Source organism: Schistosoma mansoni, chromosome 2 (assembly GCF_000237925.1).
Source record: "Schistosoma mansoni strain Puerto Rico chromosome 2, complete genome".
Classification (NCBI taxonomy): Eukaryota; Metazoa; Platyhelminthes; class Trematoda; order Strigeidida; family Schistosomatidae; genus Schistosoma; species Schistosoma mansoni.
Window position 1 is genome coordinate 11,308,297 of NC_031496.1, and position 19,969 is coordinate 11,328,265.

Consider the following 19,969-nt stretch of genomic DNA (forward strand, 5'->3'; position numbering starts at 1 on the left):
CTTCTCACTAGAACTCCAGGAATTACCTCATGGAGCCAGTCACTAGTGAGCTAATCCATGTCAGGTAGAGACAGGTATCTACCTCAGTACAATGGAAGTTGGTTGCGCAATTTCGTGAATTGGTTGAGGTTAGACATTAACACGCTTGGATGCCAGCTCAGTGGTCTATCGGTTAAGGGCTCTGGCTCGAGACTTGTAGGTCCTGGGTTCGAATCTCGCGAGAGCAGGATCGTGGATGCGCGCTGCTGAGGAGTCCCATAATAGGACGAGTTGGCCGTCCAGTGCTTCCAGGTTTTCGATGGTGGTCTAGCTTCAACTGACTCATGATCTTAACTATATAAATGTCATTCATTCATTTTTTCGAACTGTAATGGTAATGACTTGTTTCTTTCTATAATCGTTTGTTATTCCATCTTACAGAATGATACATCAAGCTTATCTAATACATTTTCGAACCAAAAAGTCGGGGAAATAGCGCAATAAAACAATGTTTATATATTGGTCGTATAATTACACTGCATAGCTATCGTGCTCAACTATAAATAGTGTGATATCGGACTCGTGTTTATACTTATTTAGGACTCTGGTTAAAATGAAAATGCAAACAATTCAAAGCACTCATAGTAATAACCTAACCTTCTTTGTTCTAATAAATAAATATTTTTGTAATATATAAAACATAGAATTTCACTATTTTTACAAATAGCTTACACTAATAATAGTCATGTACCCACCAATTATCAATTTCAAGAAGTGATTCCACAAGTTCTCTTGAGGTATCGTCACCAATGGAGGTCAGCCATATCAGGCGTGTGACCGTTACTAATCAATGTTACTAAAAGATGGTTGATCAATAACTCGAATTCATTGACATTAGACACGTAAACCACTGGATACTGGCTCAGTGTTCTAAGGGTCGGGTCCCATAGTAAGACCCGAAGTTTCTAGGTTATATACCTTGTTGTGATTCCACAAGTTCTCTTGAGGTATCGTCACCAATGGAGGTCAGCCATATCAGGCGTGTGACCGTTACTAATCAATGTTACTAAAAGATGGTTGATCAATAACTCGAATTCATTGACATTAGACACGTAAACCACTGGATACTGGCTCAGTGTTCTAAGGGTCGGGTCCCATAGTAAGACCCGAAGTTTCTAGGTTATATACCTTGTTTCTCATTGATGTGGGATCACACACTAGAGTGAAATATCCCTGTGATGTCCCCTGGTTTTCAGTGGTACCCCAAATGATGTCATTTTGATTTTCAACTGTTGTCTAACTTAGATTAATTCATGATATAAACTATAAACCTCAACAACATCCACTAAAATCCTTACACTGTTTTATCAATTTTTATAACAAACATTATTCAACTGCATAATCTATGAATCAGAAAAAGATACATAAAGTATGGGGTTGTGGAGATTGTTAAGTTTTTGATTGAGATCATGAATCGATCAATGTTAGACCACCATTGAAAACCTGGAAGAACTGGACGGCCGTTTCGTCCTAGTATGGGACTCCTCAGAAGTGCACGTCCACAATTACGCCCGCGCAATTCAAACCCAAGACCTTTGATCTCGTTCACGAATGCCTAACCTTTAGAACACGGCTGTCTAGTGCCTCCAGGTTTTCAATGCTGCTTCAAAATCGATCTATTCACAATCTCAATCAAAAATAAATATATGATCGATTGTTTAAAGAAATGCTAATATATACGAACACTAATCGTAACAGTTTGTAGGATAATTTGAATTGGGATGACCAATGATTCGAATCACTTTCAAAAATATAAAATCAGCATTATTGATCACATCAGTTATCGATAAACACTTAGAAATTAAATAAAACTAAAGAGTTATATCATGCCAGTTTAAAGTATTTCATTCATACACTGATGTGTTAACAGATAACCAAACCGAAGATTCTTAAGTTTTGAACACGACTAAGCTAACGGTCTGAAGTTTATTCATTTATATTGTTAAACTCCAGTCATTTTATAATATTCAGTTTAGGCATTAGCCAATGAAACTGGTGAATAAATTCCTTAACCTTGACATAGTTATCAAAGTAAGTGAAGTGATTCTTGATTCAATTACATCAATAACAATTTAGAAGTTAATAAGACGACTGTTATTTACAATTACTTCATACATGCTCCTTTGTAAGCAGATTTGATGATGAAAACAATGATTAATGAGTTAAAAAAAGGTTTGACAGAAAAATCATATCTGATCTTGTGTCATTACAGCTTTTACCAAGCTTACACTTGACATCCTATTGCACTCACAATCTATTGAAATACTCATCAATTATACACAAGTTAAATATTTCACAATAACTGATTCTTCAAGAGTCATCACTGTTTTGTCAATATTTGAGGTTGATTTACTATTAATCACATAAAAAAAGTTTTTGCTAAGTTACAGATTTCGCGTGGACAAGTAAGATTCATCAACTTAGAAAAGTTACTGTTTAACAATTTAGTCCCTGTGCAAACGTGTAATAAATTACTGAATAACATAAGATTACGACACAATAAATCAACCATTAAAGCATTCCAAAGTTCATACCACTTTGTGGTTTATAGGTATAACCTGTTCTTCCGGAGCTTTTCCTTACAGATTTCGGTCTCCACCAAGTATGTTTTACACTTTGTATGTGCAAATGACGTCTTTGTTTAATTCCAGCCTAATAATAAACAAAATACAACAAAATAAGTAAATTCGTGTATTTGTTTATTTGAGACTTATTAGACAAAGCGTTACGTTTGTTACTAATCCATATTTTTAACTTTAGTCAATCTGCTGAATAACTTAGTCCTTACTCAATTAAAGCAAACGATACTGGATTTGAGTCCTGAAGTGAACATGAACTCTGAGATGCAAATACATCCAGCTGATAAGTCCTAAATAAGACAAAAAGAGCATTGTGAACTGCACCGCTGGTTATCATATAACTCTACTTATAATGCTTATGACTTAAGGAAATGTCGAGACCATCTAAAAAGGATGCATATATGCCAAAAATGACCGATCAACTACAGTCTGAAACATCAACGAGAAGATTCAAACAACTAATAACAATGAACTGATCAAATATATACTTTTTAAACATCAAACATCAATCATGTATATTACTTCTACATATCATGCAAAATCGATTTTCTATCATTAAACGTAGTGTTTGCATTGTTCATCAATGTGTTTATGATGATTTCTAAATGAAGTAACGAATTGTTAACCCCAATTGTTTTCATTCTTATATATTCTTAATATATTGTCGTCTACGCAATAACACTATTATATATATGATCAAAAAAGAATCAGATGAAAATGACATTAGATCAATAATACAAAATTAGCATATCATCAAGCACATACTCGATATAAATGCATAACTGCTTGATTATCTATACTCCATATATTGAATGGAAATGTTTCTATAAAGTATTAAAAAGAAAAACAAAATTAAGCACAATAATTAACTAGGAATTCACATATTATGATTTGAAAGTTATCAAGGTTTAATAGATAATCTATTGATAATCAATCCTATCTGTTGATTTTATAAGAATGTTATCGGTGATTTGATAATTTACAGCTGATTAGTTCTTTCACTTAACAGTTATATATATGTTATATAGTTGAGATCATTAGTCGATTGAAGCTAGATCACCGTAGAAAACCTAGAAACACTGGACGACCGTTTCGCCCTATTGTAGGACTCCTCAACAGTGCGCGTCCACGATCCCGCCTCGCGAGATTCGAGCTCAGGACCTACCAGTCTCGCGCGCGAGCGCTTAACCGACAGACCACCGAGCCAGAATCCAACGGTGTTAGTGTCTAACTTCAACCAATCCAGGAAATTGAGCAACCATTCACTAATGTCTTCAGTGAGTTGATATCTCACAACAGACCTGGTTGAACTCCACTGGTTACTGCTTCTCACTTGAATTTCAGGAAATACCTCATGGAGCTAGTCACTGGTTATATATTTCCTTATGATTGCTCTGTGAATTCAGAGACTAATTACTGCTGGCTTAGAATGCAAGTTTTAATTCGTGATGAATGAACGTTAAATGTTTTGGTGTTGCTAAGCTTCCAGAACTGGATAAATTGTAAAGGAATATTTTTGTTAATATCACAAAGGGTTTTTGCGGATATTATAGCAATTTTTATAGTTGAGATCATGAGTCAATTGAAGCTACATCAGCATAGAAAACCTGGAAGCACTGGAAGATCGTTTCGTCTTATTGTGGGACTCCTCACCAGTGCGCATCCACGATCCTCGCCTCAACATGGATAACGTTGAATTAAAAAAGAATGTAGTGTTAATCTAAAATCTTCGAATGTTCTTTACTTACTTTCCCACTTTCCACTCTTTAACTTAATCTCTAGTCATTTGATGAGACAATTTACTTTAATAATTTGTAAATTATATTTTCATTATTTTCAAATGATCATAGTATGTGGTGAAACTTTTGTAAACCTGTTCACAGGTACCCGGGTGGTTTTATTGTGAACATCGATAGGAACAACTTTGGTAAAAATCGATTAGGTTAGCTTAATTCTATATTTTAGAACTTCTACAATATTTTCCTATTTTTGAATTATCAATGAGATGATTTTGACTTTTTGACTAGACCATCAAGGTCATATGACGTAACCTAATCGAATACATGTTTTTTAAATGTGATTATAGTCAATAGTTCGAAACACATAAACAGTGTATCGTTAGGATTCTAACTCTCACTAGATAATTAAATGTTCATATTAAATAAGGCGAAAAATGTCAGTTTTCTAATTCCGAAGCCAGATAACCAGTAACAAGTATCAAAAAAGAAGATATTGATGTAAACAGATGAATAAATGTCCTGTGGCTGGTTAGCAAATATCAGTTTTATATTGTTTATTATTTTTGGTACACAAATAGTCGAATCATTCAATACTCCATACCAAATTTTCAATTGATATATTAAAGTCTACTCGTATAAAATTTTACAAATGGAAGTTTGAAGATTATCATTCTAAAGATAAACTATTTAAAACTGAAACACTGTATTCCAGGACTTCTGTTATCGTACAATTTCTGTAAAGCAAAGGGATGTAATTACGTCATACTTACGGACCATTCAGTTGACAAATAACTTGTAATAAAATAACTGATTATCTTTAGTTTATGGCTATCTAATCAATAAATTTATGACCTAGTGACAACTGATCATGAGAATCAACCTATTCAAATAATTTCTTTACAATAATATATGTTGAAAGACTGTACAACTAGACAGCAGATGAACTAATTTCTGCTTAATATAACACATTTAGACATAAAATATAGGACACAATATACATACTGCTAGAATACATGTCAAATATATTTTAGTTAAATTACTTATTCAGAGAAAAACACTGAAATATATGGTCCTATTTCATTGTTGTGATCGTATAAATGGATCTACGGGATCTCTCTAATCGAAAATTATTTTCAGGAACAACTAGTATTCATTACATGAACATTATAGAATCCAATGTATAGCAAAAAATTTAATTATAATTATATCACCATGTACGTTTTACAAATTAAAACAAACTCAACAAAACACTTAAAAGTGAACTATAACCATCAACGCATAAGTACATTACTTAACGATGTACCTGAAGTCCTTAAACAAATTCTTGACCGACGGAATTCAAACATTTTAAGAGTGAATTATCCCCACCAGTCACATTGAATACTCATCAAACCATGTTGCTCATTTGGAACTATACCATTGGTTTTAATCGTTAAACGTTTTCCATAGAACCTTGTAGTTCTTAGTCTAATCCTATACGAGTTCGTGATTGTTCAGTGTTTAGGTATCCAATACTGAACTGAAACAGTTACTCATTTCTTCTAAGTTTTCAGTAATACATTAAATGAGATCAGTCTATGATGAATACATTCTATAGATTAAAATAATCTACATGAAAATCCCTTCAAAATTTGATCTTTACTTCAATTTCTCTTCTTATCATTTACTAATTTGAATTTATCATATAATAACTTATTAGGTTTATTCATAGTCAACAAAATTTGACAGATTTAATTTACTCTAATGAGACAATATCATATGATGTTCTATTTAAATGCAAAGAAGCTTAATTAATTATTTACTTAGATTAATTATTATGGTTTGTTTTTCTTTTTTCATCTATTTACATTCAAAGAATAATCATTCGATCGGAATGACTTATAATTAGATTATATAATGAAATATTCTATATAAGAACTTTCGTCTAAATAAGAGCGAATAGTTTCACAGTATTTGGGAGCCGAGTTAATGTAAGACATTAAATAGGAATAATATATATTTGTAAAATCTCAACGAATGAATTTGAAATAAATCAAACGTTTTACTTGACAATCTGGTCCAAGCTTTTTCAAGGAAATATTCCTATTTAATGGAATATTCGTAATCTTTAATTTACTTTTATGCAGAGGTCACTACAGTTTCTCTTTTCCTTTGATTATCGAAATGAGTATAGTTTTTGATGGGTTAGTTTCCCAGTAGAAGTAGAAGTAAGATTAATTGTGTTTAGGGTTTAGTAAACATTTCATTATACACAATATATTCATGAAACCCATATAGACAAAAGCTACCTTTAACTGTCATTATCATTGATGCATTTTTTTTCATTCTGTATATGATAGAGTCAGGGAATTTTGTTTAGGTAGATTATTATTATTAATTTGTTTGTATTGGTTTGCTTGAATCTTTCCGTCGATGTTATGGATTGTAATTGACCTTTACTTTTTGGTATGTATGCATTCTGTGCAAACTGCCTCAGTATTGTCATTAAGTCATAAGTACTTGAAACAGAGTTGTATGGTGGCTAACAGTGGAATCCAAGACGCTAGTGATACTGTGGTGTGGTCTACTTATGTCCACATAAGTAGTATATGGTGAAGGTGAGACAGAATGTATTTCGCCAGAAGATCGATGAGGAACGAACAGGAATGAAGAGCAATCGGTACGAAAATGCATGAACAATGAAATCAGAGAAGATGGATTGATAATTACAGAAGTAACAGTTAAGATTGACACAATTGATTGTTATTTTGTAAATTAACTGTTTACTGTATGGTTATCAGAATTTAATGAGTTACTCTGTAAATTGTGCTTAAAAACGTTCGATTTTCCACACCCGTGTTTTGTTCACTACAATACTACCTGACCATCCAAAAACGGTTAGATAAAGCAGAACTGTAAACTATGAACAGTTGGTTGAAAATCAAGTGTTTTAACATCTAAGTCAACATTTTAAAAGGCTACAACATTGTTATTTGGTTACCATCTATCATTTAATCGGAGTTATTCGGAACATTAATTGACAGTCTTATTGATTATATTCGCAACTAATTTTGAACATGATAAAATATAACTTGGATACAAAGCTGTTCACGTTTTGGTTGAGTTTTCTATCTATTTTAAGATCTAACTATTTGAAATAAAAAAATGAAAACTCATTAGTGTATGCAATTTAAACAAAATGTCACTGAATTACATCACTATTATCTACAACTATTGTACATATTTGTTTCAAAATTAAAAGAAGCTTGTTTACTAAGACAAATCCCACTGAAAATACTGTATTTTTGATATCATACCATTCATATTCCAGGTTATTTTTTATATTTCGGACAAGAGGGTATCATACACTTTAGTGTTATATCGTGTGAGTGCGTACGTGATCTGTTTAGTATATGAAGTGATGATCCCCGCCTATTGGAGAGCAGTGAATCAATTGATCGCCCAATGAAACACAAAACTGTATGAGTAGTCTTGAGTACTTATCAGTCCTGCTTTCTGCCTAGCCCAGCCATTTAAGTCCAGAACACCAATAACAGCCTCTCAAACATACTGGGTTTATATACCAAACAAACTGACCACATCGTACCATAAAATAGAAATAACATTTGTACAATATTTAGCCAAATGTGGCTGTGAATAGAGGGAACAGTAATTAATGGACTAGGGATAACTCAAGAATGATAAATCATATAATAATAGTTCATAGGTCAAAACGAAGCTTATAATAAAAGGAACACGAATACGAATAGTTTAGTTATTTAGCAATTCTACAATAGGAAATATACATATCACATTGGTCCATAAATAGTTCTCAAAGTTACCATTCATAAATCTCCATGGAATATAACATTTAGATTTAATGTAATTTTTAAAGAAAATAATCTACATCACAAGTAGAAAATGTAAGCATTAAAACAGTTACTTTAATTAATTGAATAGATACTTATATTTGTTCAAATAGGGAGTAAGTCAGAAAGTGTACTCTGTCGAAACAGATTTACAAAATGCTCAAAATATTAATTGAATACGTTATTTTCTTTTTTCCCGGTTAATTTTCACTACTCATATTTAGTCATTTCAATAATGTAGAAGTCTAAATCATTGAATATCAAATAAGTGATCTGATGTTGAATTATTCGTTGTGATGACTGAAAACTCTGAGTTCAAAAGTTGTCAAACTCGTGGTTACCTAATGTGAGGAAGTTTCCTACTAAGATAAAAAAATAAGCCGTCCAGTCCTTCCTAACTTAAGTTATACCATACTGTAAAAACTACAAATCTATCGTTTTAGTTGATTGAAGTTTAGATTTCCCAACTTTTTTTCCGATAGTTTTACTAATAAACTTAGATTAGACTATACCAAAAGCTAAGCTAATTTATAAATAAGTATACAAAATGATAAATATATCCGATTACATCATTTTCAGTTGCTTTCATCTAATGTCTTTGGATCAGTCAAAGCTCAAGTTAATCTCATTAAATCATTTATAAAGACATTGATAATCTTTAAACCGTAAACATTCTTGAAATTCTTAATTCTTAGTTGTAATAGCTAAAATGAACACAATTAATTGATTAAAACTAAAATATACTAGTTCAGATATCAGGCATATGTAATTTGATGTTGTAACTAAGCTATCTAATTCTTGTCATATTTTGTCATAAGATGTGGAATGATAATAATGACAATGATGTTTTATTGATACCAGGAATACGAGAAATATATTTGTGACTATTCTGAATAAGAGAATAAAATATATTAGGAAAAAAATGTATGCGGGTAATTTTAAGTTGTTTCTTCAAAATATCGACTATTTCACAGTGACCAAATATAATCACTAACAAAAATATTGATGACTATAACTGCAAAACAAACCTATCACCCGTAGTAGTTTGTGAACTCAAGTTAAAAAGAAAAAATATACAATATTGTGAATCTAACAGCATTCCATCTTTTAACATAAGTTTATTATTAAAGAGTAATAAGTGAGATAAGATGATGGTTGGAGGTGGTGGACAGGAAATCCTAGACCCGGGTTACGTGTTACTTGGCACTCGTCAGCAGGCTTGAGTGATGTCATGTGTGTCAAGTCCTTCTTAGTGCAGTCTAATAGTCTAATAGAACATATATATTCCTACTACAAGACAACATAGATCACTATACGGTGATCAATCAATTGTGATAACATCCCAGTCCTACAGGAGGTCAGTCACGGCCTGAATAGCTCAGTGGTAACGTCTCTGGTTGTGAAGCTGAGTGACACGGGATCGAATCCATCAGAGAGCACCAGTTCCCTCAAGATTACAAGTACACCTTGCTGACGAATGCCAAGTAGCACGAAACAAGGGTTTAGGGTTTCCTGTTGACCACCTCCCACCACCACTTTATCTCAACATAGTGCACTCAGTGTCAACCCACCTAGACTAGTGGCCACATTGCGACTTGATCGATAGCATTCGATCAGCACTAAGAAGGAGTTGTCACTCATGACAGTAATCAATCAATTATGAAGAGTAATAATTATAATCTAAAATAACAAACTATCATTCCTCAACTAGATTAACCAGTTCAAATTGGAAGTAATTATCGTTTTTAGACTAATAGTAGTTTATATATTTCATAGTTAGTCATCACTTTGTAAGCCTAATTGTATTACTTTATTCTCAAGATATATCATGAAATTTCATAAACTTACTTTCGATAATTATCTTGAAAAGAGTATTTTATTTCGTCACGTTCTTTTTAACCACTTATAAACAACTTACGATAATTTAAAATTAATCACAAAATTAATATACTCTTAATAATGAAATTATTTAAATGTAAATAGATGTTATTATGGTGGAGCAAACTCCGCCTGTAGCTCCTCTGGGGGCTACTGACGGTCCTAAGCCCGGGTAAAGGAGGAGGGTTGGGTATGGGGTTAGCGACCCCATCCCGTAGAAAACTAACTTGCTTAAAACAACGCTAACCAGAAAAAGCTGATCGGTGGCCTATGCTCCATCGGGAGTAATAGACGAAAATAAGTAAGTAATAGTGGAGCAGCTATTCGAATAAGAAAGATGTGATTGAAGCATAATAGAATAATGTTGTAAGTAGAGAGAATATCTACGAGAAGAAATTTATAGAGCTAAAAAAATAAGTGAATACGTGATATAGCAGATAACCCCAAGATCACGGTAATTAGGAATATAATCAATTGAAATCAGTCAGTTAGAAAAATGAAAAATGAGAGAAACTAATCAATTACAGTTCATCACACTATTAGGAAGATTCAAGCAACCAATACAAATAAATTAATATTCAAGGTTGGTTGAATGTAGTTGGTGAGATCAAAATGAAATGAGTTCATATTTGGAAGTATGGCTCATCGGCAAACTCAAGGAAGCCTCAAGAAACCCAGAAATGGCCGAAGACATTCCATCTAATCACCGCTAGAAAAACACTCTAGAATGTCGACGTTTAGCTTGCCTATTGGACGAATAAGAAGGGCCCCCCATGTGTCTGTCCGAAATGATGATTTACTTTCAGCCAAAATCTATAAATACATGAGGTTTTTGTACTATATTTGACACTGTTTGGAATAACATTCCTACATACTAGTCTTCTGTCTTCTCTCTTGCGACGTTGCGGGTTCGATCGTTCAAGTAGTCTGGTAGTACGCGGCATAGCAAGAAACTAAAGCTCTGGATATCACAATATTATTTTGCTCTTTTCTACTTATATTATGAAGTTGGAACCTTCTTTGGTTTTTACGTTTTATTAAGTGTTTAACTATATCCTAATGTAGTAAAATACCTATTGTTTAGATGAAAACAGGTTTAAACAGATTTTTTGATTGTTAACAGACATCGTCATCAATCAGAGTGCTTTAAGAAACCTTAGAGATTCATCTATAAATGAAAGTAACCATAAAAATCTAATTTTGCTCAACGAACTTCATCGGGATTTAAACTTGGGACTGAATGTTCTTGTTAGACTAATTAGTTAGTGTTTTTTTCAACTCATTTTATCGAAGTGAACATGTTACATGAATATCATGGTATATTAGGAGCAATAAATCATTTTTAGATAAATTCATGCAAAATAAGTACTTTACAATGATTGATAGCATAAACCTTATGGTCACGAGTAATTTGATTGATATGTCGTAAGTACAGTTGAATGATTATTATTATAGGATTCCAAATATCAACATGAACGTCAATGGTGATTAGTAATCTTCCCATTACTTTTCATATAACTAGAAAAGTATGAAATAAAGAAGTCGGAGGAACTATTTAACTTGGAGTTAGTTTTCATAATGGACTGCTGTGAACTGAGGAACCACTAAAATTTCAAGCAGTAGTAGACATACATTTTTGTCTCATTTGAAACTCAACAGGATCCTTGACCTATCTTAGGTTTTACGGTACGACTTTCAGATCGTATCACAGATGAAGTAACAATTTGTCAGTCACAGTTGTTGTAGATCACACTATATCACGAGTTGATATATGTTAGAAATAAAGGTCCTTTGATTCGAACTCAGTTGGTGAGATGTATCTTGCTCACCATGAAATATGACATTTATGGATTTCATCTCTCATGGTGTAATTAATACTCACATCTGAGAAGCATCAAACTAGGACAAAACAATTCTTTACTATTCCTTGATGTTCTATGATTCTTCAAAGGATTCCACTACGAGATAGAAGTTATCTCTACAGACAACCAAAATTGACTTAGAAACGGTTCGAAAAGAAAATTACTTTGAAATCATGAAAATATCATCACAAAGCATCTAATTAAACTCATAATGGAATATGATCGTCTTGGTCTGATATGACAATTTGACATCATCTTTGAGTTGTTGTTCTACTGTTTAAATGACGAGAGATGATACATTTCTTTTTAGTTTAAGACTATTTATAATATCTTTTCACAACTCCATAAGTAAATTCAATGTTTAGACAACAAGACACTTTAGTATAAATCATTGTAAAATCTATATATTTTATCTCGTTTACTCTCTATTACCATTCTAAATTATATATATATATATATATATATATATATATATATATATATATATATATATATATATATATATATACCACTTTAGTTATCTTAAATAGTCTAACCATCCATACCCAGATATAGACCCTGTGGTTACTCTGAAATCAATTATTTTAACAGAAAACAAGAAACTCATAAAAATATTACCTTGTTTTTTGTAAAATCCATAAGAATTAAGAACATAGTTAACAAGTTTTTCCTAAAAAATGGAGGTTGCAAATAAATAAATAAAATAATATTCAGTATTTTGAAGAAAGAATATTGTTGAATTCACCAGTCAATTAAAGCTAGACCACCATTAAAAACCTGGAATCACTGGACAGCCATTTCATTCTAGTATGGAACTCCTCAGCAGTGCACATTCACGATCCCACCTCGTGTGATTCGAACCCAGGACTTATCAGTTTTGCGAGCGAATACTTATCCTCTAGCTAGACCACTGAGCCGACATCCATCGGCGTCAATGTTTAACTTCAACCAATCTACGAGACTATGCCACCGTCCATCGCTAATGCGCACTGCTGAGGAGCCCCATATTAGGACGAAACGGCCGTTTAGTGCTTCCAGGTTTTCCATGGTGGTCTAGCTTTAATCAACACATGAATTAAACCATGAAATCACTACTAGCTCCATAAAAACCCCTTTTGTGATAAAAGAATAGTGATTTCTGTTTAGCCAAAACGTATATAAAAGCAGTATTTAGAAAAGTATTTAGAAAAACCATTTGCTTCATCTCGCATTTCTTTAGATGTTTTACAAGCATTTTACCCTCACAATCCCGGATAATAGTTTTTGCTAAATATCCAACATCTTACGGATAGTTTATTGTATTTTCTTCACCGATGAGAGCGAAAGCATATCCAGTTCTATATACTCACTGGAACCTTGAGGTTGCTTTCTCAATCATGAATGTTCCCTTCCGACAACTGAACTTAAACATGGTTTGAATTGAGGATTACTTTCAAATTATGAAATTATCACCATAAAATTGGGTTACTTCATTAATTTAACCAAGTATTTTATATTCACAGATTACATCACTGATTGATCTTAGTTAGACAACCATTGAGAACCAAGAACCACTGGACAGCTTATTGGTCCTAGTAAGAAACTCCTCAACGGTGCCCACTCACAACCCTATAGTTTATCGGACCTAAATTATTCAGCTTTCACAGCAAGAGCTTCACCTTAAGACAAATGAGTTGGGATCCAGTGGTATGATTGTCTAACTTCCAGATCGTATATGAGCCTTTCTGGAGAGTCCCATATTTGGTTGTCGAACTAAGGTCAGGCCGTAAAGTAATCTATAAAATTATTTTATTCCTAAGCTTAATACAAATGTATTTTCCCAGGTAAGGGATGACACGAAGAATGTTATACGACCATTATTTGGTTGCATCTTTGCTGTAAACAGTAATGACTCGTTCCTGATGACTTGACAAATTAACCGGTTTGATACTACGTTTGTATTGAATCAAAAAGTATTTTATAAGTAAACATCCTATTAAAAGTTAGTTAGAAAACATAATGTTGTCTAGTCACGTTCACCAAAATAAACAGACAACTTTGTCATACGAAAAGCATGTTTATAAAATAAGGAGATATAACCGGAAATTGGCGATTTATGTGCGATCTTGCATTTTCAGGATATTAAATCACCAAAACCCTGTTCACTAATCCAAAAAAAAGTAGTGATTAGTGTCATACTGTTTAGTTCTTAATGTTAATAGAAATTTATCAATCCTGTTTGTTACGTAGCCCTGAATCCAGGTTTCCCATTGGTTGGCATTCATTAGTGCAATACTATAAGTAGTTGGAGTTAACCATTTGATTTGAAGCCCAATCATCTAATACTACGATTTGAAACATTATATTTGACCGACATTCTCTATGATTGAGATATTTACACTTATTGATTTCCAGGTACTAAGCAATGTTATATTGCTTAGTTTTCTAAATCCTGATCAAATGTTATCTAACAAGTTTATTGAAGGTCGTCAGACGAGTATTATTTCTAATAACTATCAGATGCAATAATTTTGTGGTTAGACCGAGAAAGTGATTTCATAAATTTAGAAATGAGGAAGTTATTTTTTTAATGTTACTATAAGTTTAACTAGATACAATGAATGTACTAACCGACAAACAGACACAAAGTAAATTATGGTAATTCAATTACTAGTAATTAGAATGCAAAAAGTGTATTTACTGTCAACTGCAACGAAATATATTCCTGGCGTATTTTTCGAATATAAATCACAGATGACGCCGAAAACAAGTTATGTGAAGTTTAATATGCAAAGTTAGACAAATCCGAATCAATTAAACTGGTATATCTTATCTAGTTTAACTGACATAAAGGTATGTCTAATTAATCACAATTAATACAAAACATTTTTTAAAAGTATTTCACAGTGGCTACATCAATAAAGGACTTACTTACTTACTTACGCCTGTTACCCCTCGTGGAGGAGCATAGGCCGCCCACCAGCATTCTCCATCCAACTCTGTCCTGGACAATCCTTTCCAGTTCTTTCCAGTTAACATTCATCCTTTTCATATCTGCTTCCATCTCCCGGCGTAATGTGTTCTTTGGCCTTCCTCTTTTCCGCTTCCCTTCCGGATTCCAAGCTAGGGATTGCCTTGTAATGCAGTTTGGTGATTTTCTTAATGTACGTCCTATCTACTTCCAACGTCTTTTCATAATTTTATCTTCAGCTGGAAGCTGGTTTGTCCTCTCCCATAAAACGCTGTTTCTGATATTATCCGGCCAGTGAATGTTGAGTATCTTGCGTAAACAACTGTTTATAAATACTTGTACCTTCTTGACGATGGATGTAGTAGTTCTCCACGTTTCGGCTCCGTACACTGGGACTGTCTTGACGTTCGTATTGAAGATTCTCACTTTGAAGTTAGTTGAGAGTTGTTTTGAGTTCCATACGTTATTCAATTGTAGGAGGCTGTCCTTGCTTTGCCAATATGTGCCTTTACATCTGCATCAGATCCTTCATGTTCACCAATGATGCTTCCCGGGTACGTGAATGTTGCCATCTCTTCCAGAGTTTCGTCATCAAGTGTGATTGGGTTGGAGTTCCCCGTGTTGTATTTGGGAATCTTGCTTTTTTCTTTGTGTTTATTGAGGCCTACTGATGCAGAGGCTGCTGTTACACTAGTTGTCTTCACCTGTATTTGTTCGTGTGTATGGGACAGAAGAGCCAGGTTATTTGCGAAGTCCAAATTGTCTAATTGATTCCTAGCTGTCCATTTCATTCCGTGTTTCCATTCCGATGTTGAGGTCTCCATAATCCAGTCGACCACCAGAAGAAAGAGGAAGGGAGAGAGTAAGCAGCCTTGTCTGACTCCGGTCCTTACTGGAAATGCATCTGTCAGCTGCCCTCCATAATAAAAGACTATGAACTAGTTATTAGGTTGCGATCATTAACTTAAGTTTGGATAATCCTATACAGTTGGAATTTCTATCAAATGAGGCATTCAATCATTTTGTAAAGTATGGAAGGTCGAATATTAATCTTAATTAATAACATTCATCATATAAATGCATCAAATAGAATTAACTAATGACCAGTGATACACAAATGATTAAAATAAAATTAAACAAAACGACTTTTATCAAACAAAATTTTTGTCTGTTACCGGTTGTAGTGAATACGTTGTCTTGCCTAATAGCAGTTCCTCTAAACGGGCAATACGAGTTGGTAGTAATGGTTTTGGATTTAGGTTTTCGATCATATCAACTATTTCTTCTTTATGGGTTGCCCATAAAATTATAATAGATGTTCATCTACTGCAATCTACATAAATAAAGTTTGTACACATGCATAGTATTAGTTCAGTTTAATTTTTTGTAAATCAGCTGTTTACTGACCTTAATTTTGAGTTACCATAGTGAAGGTAAGTAACTGTGTATTCATTGGTTGATTTATTTTATTGTTTTCTGCACATATTTGTATGTAGATCAATATACATAAATAATAGATAGAAAATTATTAAACAAAATTCTAGGTTGAAACGTAATTCGTACACCAAAGCAGATGTGGTATGACAAAATTAGGACTTCACACGGACAAAGTCTAAGGATTAAGACTGATAACATCATTGATTGACTGTAAAACTGAACAGCGTGACCAGAATCATATGAAAAGTATTAGTACGCTCAAAATTCTAAATAGGCCTTGGTAAAGAGCAGTAATCTAGAAAGATCTAAGGTTCCTTACTAATAGTCTACAACTGACTAAGATCTAAAGTGAAAGGTGTATGATAATTATCGATGTCCGGATTTTATGACTGAGGGTCTAGATATTTAACCATATATTTATATATATAATCGCAACCGTGGGAAAGTTACACATTCCCAATCTTCACAATTGACTAGAACTTATCATTTAAAGAGTAAACTAAGATGATTAGTGAGAAGCAGTGACCAGTGGAGTTCAACCGGGTCTGTTGTGAGATAGTAACACACTGAAGACAATAGTGGATGGTTGTGCAATTTCGTGGATTGGTTGAAGTTAGACATTAACACCATTTGATGTAGACTCAGTGATCTAGAGGTTAAGCGCTCGTGCGCAAGACTAATAGGTCCTGGGTTCGAATCTGGCGAGGCGGGATCGTGGATGAGCACTGCTGAGGAGTCTCATACTTGGACGGAACGGCTGTCCTGTGTTTCCAGATTTTCTATGATGGTCTAGCTTCAATTGACTCATGGATTCAACTATTAAAATGATAAAGTTCTTCATTTCATTCATTAGAACTTGTAACAAGTAATCAAGATCAATTAAATATCAAACTATTTTGTCTGTAGAGAGGTTTAGAAAATTTGTTTTGGGAAAGCGTTAGTACATTGACTTTTGACAATCAAAATGCTAAAAATTTCAAAATCAAGGGATTTTTAACCTTACATTAAATAAAGGATTAATCAGCCATAAAATCTAAATCAATAATACATCTAATGATTGTTACCAAAAGCTCAAATACCATAATGGATAAACTCGAACGAATGCATAATATACACAAAAATACAGCAATATTACAGTGTATCAGTTGTACGGACTAAATTCAGATGGATTCCCTTTTAATTTTGAATGCATCTCTTTGGATTAGAATGAAAGAATTACAATTATTGTAGACTATATGTTATTTCTATTCACAGCATATATCATTGATCACAAAAGTTAGTGAAGATTGAATAAATAACAATTTTCCACAATTCATATTTTTACTGTAAATTATATACTGACTACGTCTAGTAAGCTTTTTAATTATTTTTATATAGTTGAAATCATGGGTCATTTGAAGCTAGACAACCATGAAGAACCTGGAAGCACTGGACGGCCATTTCGTCCTATTTTGGGACTCCTCAGCAGTGCGCATCCACGATCCCGCCTCTCGAGATTCGAACCCAGGACCTATCAGTCTTGCAAGCGAACGCTTAATCTCTAGACCACTGAGCCGGCATCCAACGGTGTTATTCCAATACTCGAAGTTGAGCGACAATTGGACGAAACGGTCGTCCAGTACTTCCAGGTTTTCCATGGTGATCTAGCTTCAATTGACTCATAATTTCAACTATATAAAATTACTAAAAATCTCCACAACCCCCCCCTTTTTAATCGTTCTCAAAATTCTTGATCAATATTATGTACAAAAGCGGATAACCTGATCCACTTATTAACGTATTTATCAAATTTTCGAAATTTTATTTTGAAAACGTAATTTTTGTATACTTGTTTCCTAAATTGAAAATAAGAGTATGCATTATTGTAGATTTTAGATAATCAGTTTATGTTTTTTCACTGAAATTTACGTTTACTGAATTTTATGCGTAATGAATGGAAATTTATTAATAAGGAAATATATACGATCAAGTGCTTTTTTTTCATCAACTGGTATTGCGTATTTCGCACTGACGAGGATCAATGGAAAATCCATGGTAATTACAATTGAAAAGTGACCTAATAGATATCTCAGTCTCTAAGATAAAAGAAAGTGAACCCCTAAGGTAATTAAGCAAAGGTAGAGAGAGTTTTATCTGCTTATGGTCTAGGATTTCTTGTAACTTCAATGGCCATGCTTATACAGCCACTGTCAGGGAAGTCCTACTCACTGCTTTTTCTCAGCGCAGGTGTTGTTTAAGAAATTAAGAGGATGAAAAGCGAATGTTCAGCGCTTTAACCGAGTTGGTGGATATGCAGAATCCATCTAGGGGAGTTGGAAAACCCTGGTTCCAAACCGATGGTGCATATGTGCTCCAGAATCGTAAGGAAACAAATGCTGTATGAATTTAATGTTGGTCACCTGCTACCGTGGGACTGCATCTCCCTATAGCAACTCAGATACAATTAAGTTTGTTTACACCTAATCTGGCTAAGCCCTTTTGTTAACTTATTTAATGGACAGTCATTCATACAATAACAACCTATCTATACGATTGTACTTTTATTATATACGCTTGAACATTGCTTATGCCTACGCATGTATTCATTCCGCTAGCATTATTATTATTCGCTTAATTGATCCGATGATTCATGCTTTTCCACTTATATATATATGTACATCTTAATCCTGTTTGAGGCTTGCTCTCTGCTCTGCTCTACGCTACGCCGTATTGTACACGCTTACTCACTCATTCGGCTCTCACGCTCGCTCGCCTGTTTTACGGCACTGCTCTTTCATGCTTGCTTAACGTGCCTCTAATATTGGATACCTGTGTGTGGTTCAATAATAAACGCGATCAGCCCTTCGTATTCGCCTTCTGATTTATACACCGTTAGGACGTTATCGAGTAACGGTTATCAAGACGAACAATATACGAAGTTAGGGATAATATCGAATATCGACCACCACACCCAACGTTGCTCCACTGCCTTGTGGATTAAACCTTTAAGTGATGGCTCAGAGAGTTGCCCCCCAAAAAAAAAAACCATCTGCTTCTATTTGGGCACCCGAGCAGTATTCTAGCCCTCACACAAATCGAATAACGAAGTGTGGTGCATATATATTTAGTGCTTCCTTGTACCAATGTTTATGTGTTTAAATAAATAACTTCAATTATTACACTGTACAATCAATTTAATAATTATCAAATATTCACAAAAATATTTAATCAAGTAATTTTATTCCCATTAGTATTGTTCATTTAAACAAAATGAAGTAAGAATTCACTTAGTATTACTTGTTTGAATCCTCCCATTGATGTTTAGGACTGCAACTGGTCAGTCTCTAATTGGCATATGTGCATACTGTGCATGTTACCTCCATATAGCCTTAATTCACAAGCATGGTAAGCAAAGATGGATAGTGGCTAGCAGTGGAATCCAGGACGCGCATTTCGTCCTATTTGGGACTCGTCATCTGGGTTTACCTGCATCTCAGAGTTGGTGTTCACTCTGGGAAGATTCAATCAAGTAATACCAAGTGTACTTAACCTGACCCCATTTCACAAGCAAGTGGTTATCAGGACTCAGTAGCTGAGTGGATAACGCGATAGCGTTTGAAGCGTAAGGTACTGGGTTCGAGTCCTAGAGTGAGCATCA

At 33.7% G+C, this 19,969-nt stretch overlaps 1 protein-coding gene across 1 annotated transcript in view; it reads right to left on the reverse strand.

Annotated features, from left to right (window-relative positions):
* The window catches only part of Smp_146610 (hypothetical protein), a gene marked incomplete at its 5' end in the record, with an annotated part of 24,675 nt that extends 6,310 nt beyond the window's left edge, over window positions 1-18,365 (reverse strand). Inside the window, 3 exons of the mRNA XM_018795669.1 lie at window positions 2,574-2,691; window positions 3,384-3,442; window positions 18,296-18,365. Of these exons, the coding sequence (XP_018649959.1) occupies window positions 2,574-2,691; window positions 3,384-3,442; window positions 18,296-18,365 (247 nt within the window). The remainder of the gene's footprint in view (window positions 1-2,573; window positions 2,692-3,383; window positions 3,443-18,295) is intronic.
* Window positions 18,366-19,969: the final 1,604 nt, after the last annotated feature.